We start from the raw sequence: 22,490 nt of genomic DNA, 5'->3' as shown, positions 1-22,490 counted from the left end.
GCTAAAGGGGGGGCATTGGTACCGGTTGGGGCACCAACCGGTACCAATGCCCCCCCTTTAGCCCCGGTTGGTGCCACCCCCAACTGGTACCAATGCCCCCCCTTTAGCCCCGGTTGGTGCCACCAACCGGGACTAAGGGCCCTGTGCTGCCCGTGTCGCGGCCAAAGTTTAGTCCCACCTCACTAGCCGAAGAGGGACGGCACCTGTTTATAAGCGCGACTCTGCCCACCCATTTGAACTCCTCTCTATTGCAGGCCTACTGGCCTAAACTTGTCTCTGTGCCTGTGGGCCTGCTGGGCCTTTTGCGGGCCTGAATCCTGGCCCAATAGGGTTTCTAGTCGTATTCAGGCCGTGGTGGCCCAGTAGGTGGCAATTTTTTTTATTTTTTCCTTGTTTTTATGTTTTCTTTTTTGCTTTATTTAATTTGTTAAGTTTCTACTTACAACAAATTTTTTTTATTTTATTTTGTTTATAATTACTTAATTATTTTATTTTATGATAATTCTTTTTGCTATTAAAGTTTCTAACAAAAAAAGTTCTTTATGAAAATTCTTTTTGCTTTTAATTATTTTGAACAGAAAATACTTCGATAATTTTAGTTGCATCAATTTATATAATTTTAGTTTCAATAATACTAGAGGTTGCTTATAATGTTTTGAACAGAAAATACTTTGATAATTTTAGTTTCATAAATTTTATTTATGTTATTAAAGTTTATTTTATTTTGTTTCTACTTATATATTTTATTAAAGTTTATATTATTTTGTTTCAAATTACTTATTTTTTTATTTTATGATAATTCTTTTTGCTATTAAAGTTTGAAACAAAAAAGTTATTTATGAACTCTGAAATAAAGGGATTTCATTTTTTGAATTTATTTGAACTCCATAGTTTTTCTATGTTCAAAATACACCATTCAAAGCCACATCATCAATTTTCAACCCTTTCTCACTTCATTTGTTATTTTTTATGCATTTACTGATTATTTGAGCTATAACACCATGAAATTGAAAAGCATTTGAAATGAACTCTGAAAAGGTTGAAAGTTGGCATGATATCATCATTTCACCCACATAGCATGTGCAAGAAAGTAGAGAGGGTTACGGCAAAATTTGGATGCAATTCATGTACAAAACGGACGGACAATCTCTTTCGAAGTATCAGGGTTCCATACGGAAACTCGTCTGTTACAAAGGGATTTCATTTTTTTGAACTTATTTGAACTCCATAGTTTTTCTGTGTTCAAAACGCACCATTCAAAGCCACATCATCAATTTTCAAACCTTTCTGACTTCATTTGTTATTTTTCATGCATTTACTGCTTATTTTGAGCTATAAGACCATGAAATTGAAAAGCATTTGAAGTGAACTCTGAAAAGGTTAAAAGTTGGCATGGTATCATCATTTCACCCACATAGCATGTGCAAGACAGTAGAGAGGGTTACGACAAAAATTGGATGCACGTCGTGTACAAAATGGACAATTTTTTTCGAAGTATAAGCATACGGAAACTCGACTGTTACAAAGGGATTTCATCTTTTTGAACTTAGTTGAACTCCATAGTTTTTCTGTGTTCAAAATGCACCATACAAAGTCACATCATCAATTTTCAACCCTTTCTGACTTCATTTCTTATTTTTCATGCATTTACTGATTATTTTGAGCTATAAAACCATGAAATTGAAAAGCATTTGAAATGAACTCTAAAAAGGTTGAAAGTTGGCATGGTATCATCATTTCACCCAAATAGCAGGTGCAAGAAAGTAGAGAGGGTTACGGCAAAAACTGGATGCACTTCGTGTACAAAACGGACAATCTCTTTCGAAGTATCAGGGTTTCATACGGAAACTCGTCTGTTACAAAGGGATTTCATTTTTTTGAACTTATTTGAACTCCATAGTTTTTTGTGTTCAAAATGCACCATTCAAAGCCACATCATCAATTTTCAACCCTTTCTGACTTCATTTGTTATTTTTCATGCGGAAGTCTCGAAGACTATTAATACCGTACTGGTATCCTTGGGCTGGTGCTCTGTGGATGCTAGGGTTAGAAGCTCCTCGCCGCTTTTGGCCACTTGCCGGAGTATCCAACATGCTCTAAGGCTATGAGTTGGTGTGGCGCCCTCTGTGCTATGAATTTTATAGGGTCCGTTGAGCCATCCCTCCAGTACGGTTCCATGCCCCGTGGGTTTTTTTTGTTTTTTGGTGTTTAACCCGGGCGATTGTCGATAATGCACCCTTTTGTTTCGGACTGGGTTTGTATTCGGGGCCGGATTGTCCCAAAATCTTACTTCGATTTTCCAGGCGCTTTCCATCGCACAGTACTTTCATACTATGGACGCCAAGTCAGCAAAGCGTGTAATTTCACGGTGACCTATGGTGTTGAGGATTCCCATGTCCGTGCAATTATTGCAGAAGAATGAAATTGCGTCTTCCTCGCGGCAGTCCTTTATCCTATTCATAACCAGGAGGAATCTGGCCCAGTAATGATGTACTGTTTCTTCAGGCTCTTGCCTAATATTGGATAGATCGCCTATGTACAGGTGGGTGGGTGAAATTAGATCCAAAACCCCACCCAATCTGAGGCTCAAGGGCCAAGGAGTTTCCGAACTCGGAAGCTTGGATTCTTGGATGTTGTCCACTGAATCTAGCCCGTTGCCTGACTCTAAGTTCATGTCTTGAGTGACGTCGTCCCCTCCGCGGGTATCCGGCTTGGAGGGATTGGGAATCCAGACATAGTTAGTCCTTAAGATAGATGAAGGGTCGCCGCATTGTTCCTCCACCACATCAACGTGATGGGTGACCTGGGGAGAATTAATCTCTCTCAGATCGGGTTTAGGCCTAATCTGATCGTAGTCTATAGCGACTCCCAGGGCGGCGATGCAATCCAAGATCTCGTTTAAAGAAGAGAGCTCCATCGCATCTAACTGCTCGGTGAGTTCCGAGTTGACGTGAAGATTGCTTTTGATGACCCGAGAAGTCATCGTCGGTGCGGCGGCCGAGCAAGCGGTCATAAGAAAACCGCCTAGCCGAAGAGTTTGGCCGATAACCAAAGCTCCTTTAGCAACAAAGCCGTCTTTAAAGATGGGATGAGGCATCCTTCCTGATGGCGACAGCACAGCAGAACTCTCAATGAAAGCACCAATGTCGGTGTCAAAACCGGCGGATCTCGGGTAGGGGGTCCCGAACTGTGCATCTAGGCGGATGGTAACAGGAGACAAGGGACACGATGTTTTTATCCAGGTTCGGGCCCTCTCGATGGAGGTAAAACCCTACTCCTGCTTGATTAATATTGATGATATGGGTAGTACAAGAGTAGATCTACCACGAGATCAGAGAGGCTAAACCCTAGAAGCTAGCCTATGGTATGATTGTTGTTCGTCCTACGGACTAAAAAAACCCCGGTTTATATAGACACCGGAGAGGGTTAGGGTTACACAGAGTCGGTTACCAAGCTTGCCTTCCACGCCAAGGAAAGTCCCATCCGGACACGGGACGAAGTCTTCAATCTTGTATCTTCATAGTCCAGGAGTCCGGCCGAAGCTTATAGTTCGGCTATCCGGACACCCCTTAATCCGGGACTCCCTCACCCTCGGCATCATGATGACGTTTCACCCTGAGGGCACAGAGATGCGCCTCGTGGACGGGGTGATTATTCGCCATGACAACAAAGTAATCCTGCTCGTAATCATGATGCTTCTTCATGCCACCGGACGACTGTCCCCGACGGCGTGGAGATTCGTCTTGCAATCGGGATGGCTCTCCCCGGCTGTGGGATGATCCGCCGCTCACGCGAGATGATCGGTGTTGTGGGCACGATGATTAGCCTCGATGCCATGGAGATTCTCCCAAGAGACGAGGTGACTCACCATGATATTGCGATGATCGACATTGCGACACACACGGAGTCGTGGTTCAAGGCCTAGTGGACAGCACAAGAGCCGAGGATCAGGAACTTCAGGCCCGTTGTGTTTCAGTCGGTATATTCATGCAACCCCCTTCCCCGACCAATTCCGGATGGGCTCGGGAATTGGGAAGTATGATTGCAATACCAAACCAGAAACATGGCTGGCAGATTATCTTGTGGTCATTCAGATCAGAGGTGACAATGATAATACAGCCATGCGGAATCTTTTTCTTTACCTTGAGGGATTAGCTCAGGCCTGGTTGAAAAATCTGCCAGAGGACAGTATATATAGCTGGAGAGAACTCGAAAATGTTTTCTTCAAGAAGACACATACAAACGCCCGGGCGGATATCAAGAGTTGATGCTATGTGTTTAGAAGCCTAGGAGTTCTCTTAGTTTTACATTTAGAGATGAATGTAGCTCCTCAACTCAGTGGAAGGGGTAACAGAAGACCAAGCGATCCTTGCCGTCCAGCAAGGTGTGACCGTGTGAGATATGAGCACCTCCAACTCAAGCTTGGGCGAAGCCAATTCATGCACATTGCCAATTGGTATGCAAATGATGAGGAAGATGACAGAATTCTGAAAGGCCGGCCACGGAGCCAACCGGCTGCTCAGAAGGGGTAGGACAACCAAAATTGACAGAATGACAAGAACAAGCATCGCCAGTCGGACGCGGATGACGTTGTCAGTGGAGCATAGCTAGTTGCTGCATTGGCCAAGTGGAGAAAAGGTACTCGACAGAAAAAGGCAGTCAATGATGATATTCTGGACAAGCCTTGTTGCATTCACAACAATGAGGAGTTTGGCCCAACTAATCATACACTATTATAGTGAAGGGCTCTGAAGAAGATGCAGTTGGCGAAGGACAAAGAAACGACTTATGATGAAGGTGACAAGGAATTGGAACACCCTGCACGTGGATACCCTGGCGAGAAGGATGTCCGCTGATTTTTGCTTGGCTGGGGAGACCAATCGGATCCGAAAGGTCGGGAATCAGGAAGCCAACATGGAAGCTCCTTTTTTTGAAATGAAAGGGGTTGCCCCCCTGCCCCAAATTTTTATTGAAAAAGCAAAGGCAACCAAAGCACACTGTTAACAGCTCTCGGCTCCAGCCAGAAGTAGTCGCAGCAGAATTATTACAAACGAAGCAACTAAAAGTCTGAAACACCCACAAGGTAACTAATATACGGCCCCTACAGGAAAGGCAAAGCACAAGCTATGAGATCCCTATAGGACCATCTACACGCCAGGCAATCCTAAGCAACTCCCCGCGATGATGGTCGAGCAGCTTCAAGCATTGGAGGAGCAGCACAGCTTGGGAGTCCACACACAGTATCTTCCATTGATGGATATGCCTCCCCACCATTTCCAGTAGACATTTGATACTTCGCCATCTTCTGCCCTGAAGCACAATTTCATTCCGAAACAACCATAAGCTCCATAAGGTAGCAGCAAAAATCATTTTTATTGCATCATAGCATTTTTTCTTCTTCCAAAAAGGAATAAAAGATTCAAATGATTCTAGTACAGGCATCTTAGTGCAATTAGAAATCACCAGCCATACTTGTCGGGCCACCACACACTCAAAAAATAGGTGATGGATACTTTCAGCTTCACTGCAGAAGACACACGCCAGGTCCTCCACATGTTGGCGTTTGGCCAGATTGTCCCTAGTCAGACTCTAGTTATGCACGATTAGCCAAAGAATCACATGGATATTAGGTGGGACTCTAATTCGCCAGATAAAATCTCTCCAGATAGAGAACACGCCCCCTCCCCCCAATTTATCACCTTATACATAGTTTTCACTGAATATAATCCTTTACTTTCTAAAGTCCACACAGGCTTATCAGCCATGTTGGATAAAGGAACACCTTTAACCACATTAAGCATCTCATTCCAGGAGCATAAAGTAGCTTCATTAACACATCTCCTACAGGTTAGCTGCAAATTCTCCCCATCCCAAACCTGGGCCAATGAGGCATCTTGTTGCTAACAGATTACAAAGAGGTCCCAAAACCTAGTCTTGAGTGAAAAATCACCCACCCAGTATCATGCCAGAAAGAAATTTTTCTCCCATCCCCAGGGATCCACCTATAAAAGGTCGTAGCAGCAGAAAAGGCCCAGGTAAAGCTCTTCCAGAAGGGAGAGCCTACCCCAGTTCTGGACCAGAGGATATTTGGCCTATCCACATTATACTTGGAATTAAGCACTTTCTTCCAGTCACTATCTCTACCGTCAAAGAACCGTTTACTCCAAGCAGCAAGTAAAGACATATTAAACTCCCTAAGATTAGGAACACCCAAGCCACCCCAATCTTTCTTTTGAGAGACCAGCCCCCACTTGGCTAGGTGGTATTTATGATTGTCTCCAACATTGCCTCAGAAAAAGTGAGACATTTGAGAACTAATAGCATCAATCGCCCACTTAGGAAATTTCATAATGGACATTAAGTAAGAGGGAATACTAGCAATGCACATAGTAAGTAGAATCAGTTTCCCTTTATAAGACAGATTTCTTCCCAACCACCCAGCAATATTCCTGATAATTCTATCAATAATGGGTTGGATATCCTCTCTCCTGAGTTTCTTGAAATGTAAAGGGATACCAAGATATTTAAAAGGGAATTCCCCAATTTGGCAACAGAAAATTTGGGCAAACACATTAGCAGTCTCCTCATCAATATTGATGGTATGCAAGTCACTTTTATGAAAGTTGATACAAAGACCAGATAGTTTTTCAAAACAAGCCAAGATCCATTTTAAGTGTCTGGCATGATCAACAGAGGCATCTAAAAAGAGCAGTGTGTTATCAACATACTGCAAGCTGACCACACCACCAGGCACCACATGAGGCAGAAGCCCTTTAATCAAGTTATGGCTAGTAGCTTTCTTCAACATTTTAGAAAAAAATGCCAGCCACTAAGTTAAAAAGGAGAGAAGAGGAAGGGTGAACATGGAAGCCAATATGTAGACCAATCGATCCGAAAAGCCAACATGGAAGCTCGTCTATCCCCAAATACCTGAACTGGTCGGAGATGCCCATTACCTTTGACCGGTCAGATCATCTGCCTCATCCGTCGTACCCGAACCTCAAGCTCTTGTGTTCGATCCGCTTGTCAACAGATTTCTAAATACTTTGGAGAAAATGGGAATTTCCCGGCTGAGGCTTAATCCGTCTGGGATGATCTTTCATGGCATCGAGCGAAACCACTTGGGAAGATCTCTTTGGAGGTCATTTACGGCGACGAGAAAATTTTACGCAAGGCTTCCTTGTCCTTCGAGGTGGCTGACTTCAAGAGTGAGTACCACACCATTTTTGGGCTTTTGGCCTGATATACACAAATTTAATGGCATGTCCGTGCTATGTGTACTTGAAGATCAAAATGCCGGGTCCCAAAGGAGTGATCACAATCCTTGACAACCCAAAGCATGCAAAAAATATTGCAAACAAAAATGCAAACTTGGCAGACACCAGTGCAGCCGAAACATAATTTGTTTCTTATAAGCTTGTTGTTACCCCAACTGAGATGCCTCAGGCTAAGAAACTGACTCTAGATTCGTCCTTCAAACCAACAACGGGCGCCAAAAAAGTTCAGGTGCACCCCCACGACACAACCAAGACGACTGAGATTGCTGATGACCTCGATCCCAAATAAGAAAGGGAAATTTTTATTTTTGCCACTCTATGTTTTGCCAAATTTTGTTATGCCATTCTAGCTTTTGACATTTCAATTTTGCCACTCTTAACTTTTGACAGTACATCACGATTGCTATTCTATGGCAAAACCAAAAATTTTAGAGTGTCAATTGTGATACATTGTCAAAAGTTCAGAGTGGCAAAAGTGAAATCAAATTATTTTTCTTTTGCCATGGAATGGCAATTCAGATACATTGTCAAAATCTAAGAGTGATACAAGTGAAATGTCAAATGTTAAGAAAAGAGACCAACCCAGGCTAGACTAGCATGTTGGCATTCTTTTTATAGAAGAAAACTCCGTGAGCATCACATGCTCAAGCCGAGACTTCAACCCTGGTGGGCTGTCTGCGAACTCCCGCGCCTTGCCAACTAAGCTATGCCTAGTTCTCGAAATGTCAAATGTTAGAGTGGCATAAGGAAAATTGGCAAAATCTAGAGTGGCAAAAACAAAATTTTCACAATAGGAAATAGAGCTCGTCGGCTTGCTCCGTGAGAATTGTGATATCTTTGCATGACCTACCTCAACATGCATCTATGCACAGAAAAGCCATGCATGATTTTTATTCTATTTACTTTAAAAAAATATTATACAACTATACATGATCAAATATAATAAGTCGTATGCATTTTTAATATTGATGAATTTCATGAATCTAAATATTATATTTCACACAATAAAATTTAATTTAAATATATTGCAACGATTCCCACGACAACACACTGGGTATCATCTAGTAATAAAGAGACATGATGCCTTTGTTTTGGAAAAATAGAGGATGAGAAGAGAGGAACTCAGTTTGAGTCTTGTCCGGTCCATGAGCGAGTCGGTCTGAAGGAAAACGTAAACGAGCCGGCAACTGGCATCGCCCATTGACAAGCACCGTGTTTCCTTCTACCAAAAATCTCGGATTTTATATAATTTTTAAATAATTTTGCAAAATCAGTCAAAAAGGAAAAAAGATATTAGGTGCTGCAATATGAGAAACCTCATGGTATACCAAAATTATATTTCTGCTAAAAAGAATCATTTCTCTATATGTAAAAAATGTTCACATATATAAAACAGTTTGTCTAATTCACGTCTAAATGTTTTCTAAGTATGTCACATCTAACCTTCCACAAATAACACAGCAAAAAGGAACAAAAACTACATAAAAAATATTTTTATGATACAGAATTATAACGTATTGCGTATAAGAAGTTAATGTTTCATGTATCAGGAAAATTACTCGTAGTTCTCAAAAAAAAAGTTACCCGTATGGTCGGTTGCAACCTTGCAATTGTAGACCTACTCGACTCGACATCGCTATATAAGCGAGCCAATCGTACGTCCTCCTCCAACTCCAATCCGCACCCGGATCCCTGCCGGTCTGCAAACCCTAAAACCCCACCACCTCCCGCAGCACCCGCGATGGCTCCCGTCGCCGACGCCGACACGGCGGACCGCAAGCCCCCCTACTCCTGAATCCTGATCCTCTAAAAAAAAGTACCCTAAGCCATGGCGGGCATGGATCACGCGCCGCCGGCCTTCCTCTTCACACCGACGCAGGAAGAGCTCATCCGCTACTACCTCAACCCCTGGGTGGCCGACCCGGGAAAGACGCTGGTCGGCGAGCTGCAAGGCATCGTTTGCGTCGTCGACATCTACAGCGAGGACCACGCCGAACCAGAAATGGTTATATTCGATACTCTTTTCGACACCTACATTATGCGTCAAACATTATTCTGGCATATTTGTATGATTTTTTTTACTTCTTTGTAAGTCATTTGTTCTTTTTGTAATCAAAATTGGAAACATATATTGCTACTAAATGTTAAGATATATTGTATTTTATATACAATTGTAGTGTCCGGATTACAAACAAACACAGACACAGTAAGTTGAAATGACATTTTCGTGGTAGAGTTAGTTCTAGACATTGTTTCCTAAAACACCTTTTGTTTTAATTCATCCCCTTTAGATCAAAGCAAGAAAAATCACATTACAATATAGATTAGTTTGTGTCACTTATGTGTTCGCATATAATTATTATCATCAAATATCTAATAAAGAACTTTAGAGTAACATGTTTGACACAGATCTTCATAAATATTTCTAGAGGTTATATAGTTGATTACCTTATGTATAAATAAATTGAATGCTCCAGAATGTATAGGATGCCCACGTTGTTTGTCCTGGAATCATTATCATTATTTGTCAATTCATGATATACTAGCATGATTAGTGTGAGGTTGGCGTTTCTGAATTCTTGATCATATGCTCCCGCGTGATGGAACAATAAATTCAAAAAATAGGGGGGAGGGGGGGCTTCAAAACTCTGAGAAAAATTTGGCATCAAAGATGATCATGTTTTCTTGGTGTGTACAAAATTGGGCATTGATTTGACATCAAGGGAGCTTTGCACGGAAGAAAAACAAGATCAAAGCTTTGAAAAAGGATCAAAAATATCAGATTTCGGGGTGATGCTTTTTCAGAACTCCCCGGATGCCAAATCGACATGAAAGCAAGTATGCACCTAAAAATGCAAGAATTTTTTATGCCAAAAAGGTTTTGTTGTTTTTTTTAGAATTACTGTTCATTCGGGAACACATGAGCTTGGGATCAGCCATCAATTACTGGATTAGTGCCCTTTGCTACACTTATGGATATGAAATTATAATTCTATAAATCATATATTATAATGTCTCATAATCACTCTGAATTATAATATCTCAGAATTACACTGCATATAGAAAACATAGATTGGAATGCTCAGAACCAGTGAGCATAGGTCGATTCAAGAAATGCCCATGATTTTAATTACTTATGTAACTACTCCCACAAGTTGGATTAGTATCTTCTTGATCTCTTTATTGTTGATCTGCGGATTCTCGATCTTGCATACTTCTTTCTTCTTCGATTCTAATCGCATCTAGCTTCATCTCTAGTCTCTATTCTAGCAACGAGTGCACGATCATCTATCAATTTCCGTTCTATCAATAGATCGATGTGTTCTTCTTCCCAACACCAAAACTTGCATCCATCCTACACAAATAATTTGAGTGGAAGCAAAGAACTATCTAAAATGAGCGAATCCGGGAGCAGAACCAAGCAAAACAAGCACATACCTATTGTTTTTGCACTTGAGGAACACTCATCTGGGATGTTTCGGCGTTGTAGACATGCAACGCACGATCTTCCGTGGGCAGTCATCGCACTTTATGAGCAACGGTGTGCTGACGAGTCATTGGGCCAGCATCGAGCCCGGACGATGGCCGGACATGTCTTTGCTGGCGAACCGCCGACGGGATATATCCTAGCAGTTAGAGGCGGAGTCAATACCTGCATGCGGCCTGGGGGCGTTGTTGGGGCTGTGCGGCCCGGTACACGGCCAATCCATGGCAAGGCGCAGGACAAGGGCACGCGTCGCGCCCGTCCGCTTTGACTCAAACACGTCCTTAATTTGTGTCGGGAATGAGTCAAAAGCAGACTGAAAACGGACATTTTTTTGTCTGCTCCCGCGCGTTGGACTGCTTTTTTTGTTCGTTTACCTCCAGACGGACGTGACCGGATCATTTGGGGTCATGCGTTGGAGTTATCCTAAACCGACAATTGGTATCATCCACTCGGCATCTCGAGCAGCGGAGGCTAGCTGCGGTCTGCCTCATCCGCCTCCAAGACCCAGCCCATTGAGCTGACGTGACTCCAGTTTGCTTTTACAGTGAGGCCGTGCCTTGTTTCCCCTGCCTTTGCAGGTTTAATTTCTGGCCAACGATCATTAATTTTTTTTTCTATATATATAAACCGGCATTGTCCATGGCAGCCCAACGCAAAACATGGCCCAACACAAAAGCGATTTGGCCGGCCCGGCTGCGTACCAAAAATCAATCTTAGGTCGGTCTCTTCAGCTCACCATATATATACAAGTAATCGAGCGCAATCAGACTCTAAACCTCGACCTTCAATTCTCGTGCCGCGTAGAACCACCGATGGTTTCCGCCCCGCCCCTCGGCCCTCCTATCGACATCGATCGCAAGCCCCCGTACTAAAATATATCAAATCTCCACGCATCCGGCCGGCGGGATGAATCACGCGCCGCCGGGCTTCCGCTTCACGCCGACGCGTGAAGAGCTCATCCGCTACTACCTTGACCCCTGGGTCGCCGACCCGGGAAAGATGCCGGTCGCCGAGCGCCAGGGCATCGTCTGCGTCGCCGACATCTACGGCGAGGACCCGGCCGCCCTCACGTCGCGGCACCGGCGCTTCGGCCACGACGACGGCAACTGGTACTTCCTCTGCGTCTCGCGGTGGAAGGGTAACCGCGCAGGCGGCCGGACCAGCCGCACCGTCCGGGGCGGCGGCACTTGGCACGGGTACGGCAAGCGGGTTGCCGTCGCCGAGGCCGGTTACCGGCAGGCCTTCGAGTACCTCGATGCACGAGGACGCAAGACCGCGTGGCTCATGGAGGAGTTCGGGACCGTGCTGCCGGCGGCCACCGGCGCCGACGGCGTCAGGGTGCTCTGCAGGGTGCACCAGACGACGAGGACGGTGGCGGATGACGACGTGGAGGAGCGCGGGGAGTCCAGCAAGGCCTCCCGGTCTTCTAAGAGGCGGCGCCGCCAGGAGCTGAAGCCATTGGGGATGGTTGCCATGGAGAAAAAGCCGGAGCCATTGGAGCACGTCTTGGCCAAGGACGACTCAGAGTCATGGGAGATCCTTGCAATGGAGGACGAGGCAGAGCCATGGGAGATGATTACCATGGAGGACGAACTAGAGCAATGGGACACGAAGACATATTGTGAGAAGCCATCTCCACTGCAGATGCTTACCAACAACTTGACATGTCCACAGGAGATACTTACCAACAAATTGCCATCTCCACTGGAGATGCAAACCAACAACCTGCCATGGCCACTGGAGATGCTAACCGACAACCTGCCATGGCCACTAGAGATGCTCACCAACAACTTGACATTGCCATTGGAGATACTACTTAGCAAGAACTTCCCACTGCCACTGGAGATGCTTACTAACAACTCGGCATTGCCATTGGAGACCCTTAACAAGAACTTGACAGAGCCAGCGGAGACCGTTACCAAGAACGACTTGCCATCTTCATTGGAGATCCTTACCAAGAACTTGCCAAAGCCGTTGGACATCCTTACCAAAGAGGAACCCACCACGACGACGACAGCCTTCGATCAAGACTCCGGCGCGGCGAACAAGGAAGCCACCCCTAACACGGAGATGGAGATGCCGGCCGATGCGGAGTGGCACTCGCACTACCCAGAACTGTTCGAGCAGAAAGAGCCTCCGCCCATGGAAGACGTCATGAAGCCTCTGCCAGCGCCGACTGTCCAAGAATTCGAGCAGGGAGTCCCTCCCCCGGCGGCTGTCGAAGAATTCGGCGGGGTTTCTTGGGGTTGGGGAGGCCATGGCCGGCGCTGCTTGGTGAGGCCTATATCGTTAGCTTGGATACTACCTGGTTTTTGACATGCTTATTTGTTCTAGCAGTTACTTTCTTCTCTTTACTAGTTTCTTGGAAGGAAAACCATTGTGTGCCAAGCTCTGCTTTTACTGTGTTTGTCTGAGATGTAGCCATTAATCCCTGCTGTATATACAACTGGATTTATCAACTGTACAATGTCATCATAATCCAAAAAATTGTCCTGTAGTTAAAACTCTGGAATTTATTGGTCCCACAGAAATCTCATGCCATCAACATTACCATCCAGCAGCACGCCGCGATGCGTGCTATCGCGGATTCTGTCGCACTCTGTAACAACAGCAAAGCTTGCCACCAGTTTACCAAAAAAAATCAAATCTAACAATGAGAAAAGGAATACAAGATGTACAACAATCTGTCGGGTTACTCTACGCCCTCGGCATTCACAATAATGTACAATGATTTACAGTATCCACAAAAGTAGCATTTGAACCAAACTTGCAGAACTCAAAAGTGCCGCCTTCACTCTATGATCGCAACGGCTCTGTTCAGGAGGTTCAAGCCGAACGCTGTGTCTTCGGAGTTCACCTTCACAGTGAGATCCAGTGGTTCCGAGGTATGCCCATCCGCCACGATGGTGATCAGGCAGGGGTTCGAAGTGCTCAGGATCTCGCTGCTGAATCGCCAGCACAAGCCGGAGGCGTCGTCGATGCTGAAGGTCACCGGCATATCCATTGACACTAGGTGAACATTGGCATTGCTGAGTACTTTCGACGCGAGAGTTTGGGCTAGTAGAAGGTTCTTGTCGGTGTTGTGATCTGGACTCTCTTCGGTCTGCTCGTGCTTTTGAAGATGATCTTTGAAGGTGCACCTGTCGCAATTCTTAACAGATTTAGTTCCAGCATATAGTCAACAGATCACCACAGCAAGAGTTTGTGATGTTGTGGGATCAGGTTATGCAATAAAATTATCGTGGGGACAAAAACAATCGGATAATTTAGTGCACATGAGATAATCTTAATTTGGATTTGCATTCATACACATGATGCAAAGTGGATAATAAGTATCATGTGCCTTAAAAGTCTGATGGTATCCATAAAATGCAAACAAAATATGACTAAAACGGTGCTCATGAGTTTGTGATGTTGTGGGCTCAGGTTATGCAATAAAATTATCGTGGCAACAAACAATCAGATAATTTAGTGCACATGAAGATAATCTTAATTTGAATTTGCATTCATACACATGATGCAAAGTGCATAATAAGTATCATGTGCCTTAGAAAGTCTGATGGTATCCATAAATTGCAAACAAAAGATGCCTAAAACGGTTGAGTCAAATTATTTTTGGAGATAATCTTAACAAGATGTTTCTTGCTGGTAAAACATAAGTCAAATTATTTGGGTTTAAGTGGCTGAATTAATATAAAGCTGAGAATCTATTCCTACTTGCTTACTCCTTTTTCTATGCACTATCAGTTGAAAACATCACAAAGATATTCTTTTTTATACATATAATAGACATTCTTTTCCAATAGTACATGATGTATTAGAAATAACATCATGACGAAAATACTCCTCGTTGCGTGTTCCATTAAAACTGAGCAGCCACGTGGTAATTTGTTCAAGGGGAAGCAAGTGCAACCTCCTATTCCTTTTGGGGAGGCAGATCAGTTTGTAACAGTAAACAAGGCATAGTTTGGCTTATGTGTCAGATCAGTTCCTAATCGAAGCAACTGCATGAAACTAAGTAATAACTAGTACAGATATGATAAGAGTCTGGTTACCTTCTAGCGTACTCAAACATTCCCCTCAGCTGGTTTTCCTTGCATAGAAAAGCATTTAGGTCCATGGGTAGTGGTCGTACAAAATAAGCAATGTCCGGGTGAAGTTTGGCTGGATGCCTTTTCCCATTGCAAAAGACAGACAACTTCAAGGGCAAGAGATGATGATGAAAGTGAACCTGAAGAAGCATCTTAGCTGTCTGTTCAGGAGCCAGAGACTGTATCTCTTCAACAGGAACAAGAGTTGGTATGCTGCAGGTAAAGACGATTCATGAGCTGAGAAATAAGTTGACGACGAAGAAACAATCACAATACAGACAATATAATGATGTATACCTTGCAGATCCTTCTGATGTTTGGTCCATGCCACTCTTGCTACCAGAAGCCTCTTCAGATTTAATGGTTATATCTGCTAATTGTTCTGTTGTAACATTCTCGACAAACAAGTCTACACATACTAGCAAGCGTGATTTGGGTGAAACCTCAGATGAGAAGGCATATAGAACACTCAAGCCATCACTATCCGATGGATCTAACAACCTATGCAATTTAGGTTTTCTCTCAAAGCTGCGAGTGGTAAAAGAAACCCTTGCACATGATGTCTGTACCGAATCCTGAACAAGTGGTGCAGCAGGAGCCTCATCAAGCCATGACTCCAAGGCTGACTTGGACATTAATTCTGTCAAATCAGTAGAGATGAGAGATGCCAAATTTTCATCGACAGCTCGACCTGCATAGGCTTGATCTACATTACCATCATACATATGAATCAGCGGAGCTTCCTGATTCTCCTTTTGACGATGAAGGTTATGGCCTTCATCATTTGAATCACTACCAGCTTCACTTTCTGAATCATACACAGAGCCACTCTCATCCCTTGAAGATCCAGATTCAGCATCAGAATTAGTGCCTTCGGAGGAATCAGCTACGCCTCTGATTGGTTCTACGGTCTTATGAATTAGGATCATACTTTGAGGCTTCGGAAGTGGTGCATAGCCAGGCGCTGCATGAAGAACAACTTGTGACAGGGAACCCGGAAGATAAATCCGGTAGTTGCTGTCTGAATTAGATGCAGGATGTATCTTCCCACCAAAGATATGATCAGCTAGCTCTTTAATAACATCTACATTCTGTGATCGACATGAGGGGCCATTTTCAGTAGCACAGCATGGTAGAAGTCCTGACAAGAAACGTGCACGATCACGGACATCATAATTCATGTCACATGCAGCCAACTGAATGACATATGCCACTATCCTTTTGAATTCTTCTAGCTGTTCTTCTGCAGAATGTATGATAACCTGAAAAAATAAACCTATTAGCAATCTCCATTTAAGTGTAAGAAAACTAAAGTTAGGACTTACGATATATACCTTTGCAGAAGCATTTAGGATCTGAAGCTTTGTCTCGAGCACTTCGGCGGCAAAGGACCATGCCAGATACTTAAGAACAACTGGAGCTATCTTTGGTATTAGATTTCCAATAGAGCTATACTCACCAAATATCCAAATAATCAACGACCGTGCTGCAGGCTCCTTAATTGTATCCAGACAACGAACCAACCGGATAATCACCTTAGGAGAACAAAATTAATGAATACATCAAATAAAAAAATGTAAATCATGAAAACTGCATTCGAATAATAGCACATGGCATCCTGATATCATATATCCATATTTGTTCTTGAATATACTTCCCATGAATGATACCCCAGATTATTCAGGAGAGAAAAGGATAAAAGAAATTTAAATAGTCCATCACCCTTCACTATGGAAAATATCACCAACAGAGCTGGAGAAGGAGTAGGTGATGGTTTAAGGGGCCTGGTCAGCTATTCTACATTCCACACACCAATGCAACTGCTTTATCAAATGATCATCATAATGTCAAGTGAATGCATTACCCATATAATATGAAAAGTATATAACAAATCTGTGGCGCTACAGGATTAGAGGCCTATATAAACTAATTTGTTGTACCTTTTCATGAGATGCTGCATCTATTTTCACTACTTCTTTGATTGACAAGATGGCTTGAACTAAAACAGCATCTTCTTCATTCAAGTGAACTGAGTTAGTGATAGACAATTCTGTAACAAGGTGAAAACCAAATATTATTATTCAAGAAGGATGATCAATCAGAACATATGCAGAGAGAACAGTTATTACCGTACAATACAAGTGCCAAAAGTCCCTCAAGACAACTGGAGGTGATAGAGGGGAGTTTCAGGGCACACAATGCAATTGCAGCAACTGTATCTGCCACGAATCTCCTATTCGGATCTTTCATATAATCCTGGCAACAATTAGAGAGTACATAAGCAGAATGTCAGGGGGCTATAACTAGAAATCCTTGATCACATAGGTAGAGGACATCAATTTTTTATGCTGCTAAGCTTGACTATAAGACTAACTTCCATGAGTAGAACGCTTAGATCCAAAAAAACTGTAATTACACTTAGATCCAAGAAGAAGGTTTTAAAGGTGTATTTAGCATGCATGAACCATCATCAGTATGACACAGGAAATGCTAGCTTGGTTTTTGAAATTATTTTGCAAGAGCGAGTGATGATTTTGTTACCTTAAGAGGAAGTTCTATCAAAGACTTTCATGTGAGAAGCAAATATATGATTGCCAGTCACTGTGACAGCTCAACTTTATGGGAATATGGTGTACATACAAGCAAATACCTGAAATTCTTCAAGAATGGCTGGGATAGATGACTCTGTGGCAATGGTGGTGAGTATTTCAAGCTTCAAAGCCCTAGTCTGATACGGGTCTGAAGCACATATGAAGAAATCTTCATAATACGAAGCAAACAATAATGGGGCAGTCTTGGCAAAAACTAGTATGTTGCCAAGCATCTGCAAGAACAAAAAAAAGGGGGTAAGCTCAATAAGAAACCAGCGTCAGAAAAACATACATCTGCTGGAAAATTATTAGATTCTTATGTCTGCAGGAATGCCTTAACATATGATTCCAAGATGTAATAAAACGAACTCAGTGCTCAGTTTTTAGCTTCATCTAACACAAAGGTGTGAGTGCAAATGTCTGTGTGTGTCTTTTATATGAGTTCAAGCCATCACGGATACATAACTCAAAGCATGACAGTTGACCACTCTACAGTGGCACATGAGTATTAGGAAAATTTTATTCCACTACACTATGATATATGATACTTACATACATAAGTTGATTTCTGACACAACGTAATTGCATGATAACAGAAATGATTAGTGAAATATACAATACCATAATTATTTCTATTTGAAATATGGGATACGATACAAGGCAAAAATATGTAGAAATTACCACATATGTTGCATCAGGAGATGAACGTAGAGTAAATAAAATCGGGCCAACAATTCTCTTCACTTCCTCAGCTGGAGCCATTATCCAATGAACACTTGCCGCTGCAAGTATCACTGCACTATTTTGGCTCCACAGAAGAGGTGATGTGCATTTCAATAGAATTACGACATCATCATTTGTGCTAGTAGTGACAGATGGAAAGCTGAATTTATTCTCGTCTCTATCAAAAGATCCTGAATATTCTTCAATGTAATGCCGGAACAACATAATGTTTGGCATAGTGCCAGAACCTCCTTTAACAATAGTTTCCATCTGGGTGCTGGATATATTACTAACAGGAACAGAATCCCTGCCAGCCTGGCTCTCCAAAGACAATTCTGAAGCAAACATTACAGAATCCTTGACCAATCCATGTTTTGCTATCACATACCGCAAGAGAATCTCAATTAGAGTAATCTGGTACCATTCTTCAATATCAGGGAGTGTTTCACAGAGCCATCGGAAATGCTTTGCTATCAGCGCTAAACAATTTGGACAAACCGACTTAAATGCAACTGCAGCAGCTCCCACTACTCCAAAGGAACTGTCACCAAGCAAAACATCCACAATCTGCAAAAACATGATCAGCTTTCAGATAGACATAATGTCAACAATCAACACGAATGAGAAGCAAGTTGCACTTAACAGACCTCCTCCAAGGTTGTGTTTTCCTCTGGAAGCAAGTCGTAGAGCTTACAAAGTGCATATGTCGCGCATTTCCTGACATATGGCGATGGATCCCTTGCACATTTCTTCACAGCCACTAACACGAGTGGAGCGACAACGTGTAATCTGATGCCAGCCATAGTGCGAAGGGCCCAAGCCCTTACCAACGGGTTTATGTCTGATAAATCCTTCTGGAATATGTTAATAGAAAGGAGAGCTTCATTTTGCCGCCTGCAGCAGTAGCAAGAAATTTTGTAACTACGCATGCCAATCACAAAGAGAAAAACATTCTTATTCAAAATTCAACTTGTTAACCAAGATTAAAACTTATGAAACAACATGATCCATTGATCCTTGTCTATAACATCACAAGGATGCATGTATTATTCAAGAATAGGAGATACACATTTTTTTCATTGGATTATAGTTCATATATTGCTGTTCTACATGTTTTTGATCATATTGCAACATTGCACTTATTGCCTGCATGCCTGTTGTCGAACAACAGAACAGGTCAATACATTGTTCATCTGATTATGATTGCAAATGTCTAGTGTTTAGCAGCAGTGTGATATGTTTGAGTAGCATCGAAATTTCTGTCAATCCCTCAATCTCATCATGGTACAATGTCAAGGAAGCAGATAAATTACTCTCTTGTGAGAGTGAAAAATACACTTCTGTTCATTAAATTTGGCATTGAAGTAATGAGCTTAAAATATGTCAAACAGATAAAGTGTACACAACAAAAATTGCTGATAGTCACTGGTGAGATCTGAAGTACAGTACTAAGACAATCACACGTGTCAGAATGGTGAAACGTGAGCCAATAAAGAACTACAAATTGGACAAAACTTCAACATTTTTTCAGGTAAGGTGTCCAGCAACTCCATGGAACTTTCTACTGCAAGAGGACGAATAGGAAGTCATGGCAATAGTGTATGCACATCACTGCCATCAACTGAATTATTTTGTACAGGTCTGGGCTGGCCACTTTATATTCAGATTCAGACATGCTGATGAATTATAATTTGCACAGAGCTTTCAGGTCTGACTGCTGACTGGAAAGGTAAACTCTCAGGAGCACCAGCATTAGTATTCTTTCCAAGCAGAGAGCAGGGTAGCCAAAACAACTCATCGACTTTTCTTGTTTGCTCGCTAACTTCTCGCCGATCTAGGAGAACAGGTGACAAGGTTTTCCAGAAGAGCTCGTGCAATTCACAAGCTCCAATGGATGGATGGTCTCTTATTATTTAGGTGGAGAAGTTTCCGTGCGAAGCAACGTGTCGCGCTTTGGCCATGTGGGAGACAAGTGTAAGTAAAGTCATATCATATACTAATAATAAAATAAATTGGTTCATGAACAGGCAAAAGCAACCTATAAATGGCACTCTATTAGGTTCAACTTGCCTCTTCAGTTCAGATGTCAAAGTTTATGTCATTCCCTCCAGGTAATTTCTTCAGTCCAAGCGTGTTGCTAAGAACTAATTCCCCTTCCGGGAAGTGGAATTTTCCTTTGTTCCAATTCTAATTGAACTATGTACTCCCTCTGTAAACTAATATAAGAGCGTTTAGATCACTAAAGTAGTGATCTCAATGCTCTTATATTAGTTTACGGAGGGAGTACTGTGAAGCAGAAGCTCCTGTGTCCCAAAGTTGAGATAACATCGACTATGATTCAATGGCAAAAGGAAGGCGTGTATCTCCTGCCCGCTTAGCTCCAACAATCTGTGTCGACAAATCGCAGGCGGGAGAAGTAATGCAGATAAATCTAAGCTGGAGCAACTCACAGCATAATCTACTTAGCCCGGATCTGGTGGAAGGAACTAAGATCACAGCAGATCAGAGGCAGGGCGAAATGCGGATGGGGGCAAGGGGGGATTAGCTAGCTTACGTCTCGGCGTAGTGGAGCAGGTAGAGGTAGACGAGCTTCTTGACCTCGAGCGACTGCGCCGCGACGTTCTTCACCACCTGCGCCCGCCAGCGCGTTAGCTAGCCGGAATCCGACGAGAAGAGAGGAGAGGGGAGGAGGGAGAGGAAGGGGACCTGGGGGAAGAGGTGGGCGACGTCGACGCCCTGCGCGATGAGGGCGAGGAGGCGCTTGAGCGCGTCGACCTTGTCGGCGTCGAAGCGGGAGTCGAGCAGCGCCGGGATGGCGGCGTCCTCCGGGTCGTCGTACAGGTGCGCGTCCGTGCCCATCCGCCCCACCACCCACGACGCCGCCGCGCCGCTCGCCCGCATCCCGAACATCTCTCTCTCTATCTCTTCGCCGGATCTCGTCGGCGGCGCGGATCTCGGCGGCCGTCGGGGTTCGCCGTGGAGAGGGAGGGGAGTGGTCTGTCCAGTCCACGCGACGCGAGGGACGGCGATGGGTGGGGTGCGCGTGGAGTGGGCCGCACTTGACGTGTGGCCCAGCCCAGGGCCGTCCGGGAGAGGGCCTGGGCCGTGTTCTCCGTGGGCCCTCATCCATCCTAATGGATGGGTAGTTGGGATATTATACGGCTCAAAAAGAAAAGTTTGGGATATTGATCTCTCGACTCCGCCCAGCCCTCCCAAAATCCCTCGGCGGCCAGCCGGAAGAGTGTAGCCTCCTGCGCCGCGTTCCTCCCTCCCAATCTCTCCGCGCCATCCCCCGAGCGTAGTGAGCCGGGAGGATGCGACCGGCCGAAGGAGGCATCGGTGCGTCTCGCCGCCGTTCCCCTCGCCGGAGGCGAATGCAGCGACGGCCAGCGACGGCTAGCCTGTCAGTCGAGCCGACGTTGGATGCTTATCATCATGGCCGTGGGGAGGGGACTGCATAGCATAGCATAGGTGCTGGCCTCCGGCTGCTGCTGGTGGCCTTTTGACGTTCAGAAAGGAACAAGTTCTTTTTCAGCTGGCACACAAGAGCTATGCCATGAGTCCGAAAAATTCTCAGGTTATTATTCATGCTTCTTTCTATTGGGTGTCAATTTCGCGCTACTTGAGCATGTGATGGATAACAAACTTTGTCTATTCAGTTTGGTGGATAATGATGTCCAGATGCAGTATGTGTCCCACAATCTTCTTTCTTTTTGCAGTTGCATTATTTACACACGGAGCATATCATAGCTTAGGTGAGAGGATTCCGCTCCATTGCTTGCTTCCTGGTTGGTAGCACGTCTGAAGCTACTGTTGTACCTGGAGTTTGTCTTGCAGGATCGCTGAAACGTTAACATATTTTGTCGGTGTTGCTGATAGATATGAAGGAATGGTAATGCAGGCACAAGTTATGAAAACACAGGGTGCCTTTGTTCTTTGCTCAAAGCGGGAAGCTGGAATTCGGAACCCTTCCAAGTGTCTCCTCGTCCCGTTAGCTTGTGATTTTGACTCATCAATTTGTCATAGGATATTCAAGCATTTCAACTAGTATATAATTAAGATGTTGATCACACAGTACATGTGACTTGAACACTCGGAATGAAAACACATACACACCACACCACTGAAGACCATATATAGGTCAGCTGACACGCGTGTACAAATATATAGGCACACACACACACACACAATAGAATCCAAGTCCCTTGAGTGCAGAGAAATGAAGCAAATCACACTAGACACACACACAAACTGCCGGGTTAAGGGCAGCCATGCATGATTCACACATACATACATTCACGGGGACACACATGCACGAGGC

General features: G+C 43.8%; 1 protein-coding gene across 1 annotated transcript; it reads right to left on the bottom strand.

Moving 5' to 3' along the window:
- Window positions 1–13,259: 13,259 nt before the first annotated feature.
- Window positions 13,260–21,173, bottom strand: LOC119278974 (AP3-complex subunit beta-A-like). The gene is made up of 11 exons (XM_037560376.1): window positions 20,876–21,173; window positions 20,724–20,800; window positions 18,817–19,063; window positions 18,128–18,736; window positions 17,506–17,679; window positions 16,985–17,111; window positions 16,796–16,905; window positions 16,190–16,390; window positions 15,153–16,117; window positions 14,820–15,068; window positions 13,260–13,904 (listed from the first exon to the last, which is right to left on the bottom strand). The coding sequence occupies exons 1-11, from the start codon at window positions 21,077–21,079 to the stop codon at window positions 13,556–13,558; spliced, it is 3,312 nt and encodes a 1,103-aa protein (XP_037416273.1). The 5' UTR covers window positions 21,080–21,173; the 3' UTR covers window positions 13,260–13,555.
- Window positions 21,174–22,490: the final 1,317 nt, after the last annotated feature.

This window comes from Triticum dicoccoides, chromosome 3B, assembly GCF_002162155.2.
Source record: "Triticum dicoccoides isolate Atlit2015 ecotype Zavitan chromosome 3B, WEW_v2.0, whole genome shotgun sequence".
NCBI lineage: Eukaryota > Viridiplantae > Streptophyta > Magnoliopsida > Poales > Poaceae > Triticum > Triticum dicoccoides.
This window is presented reverse-complemented; position numbering and strand designations above follow the sequence as displayed.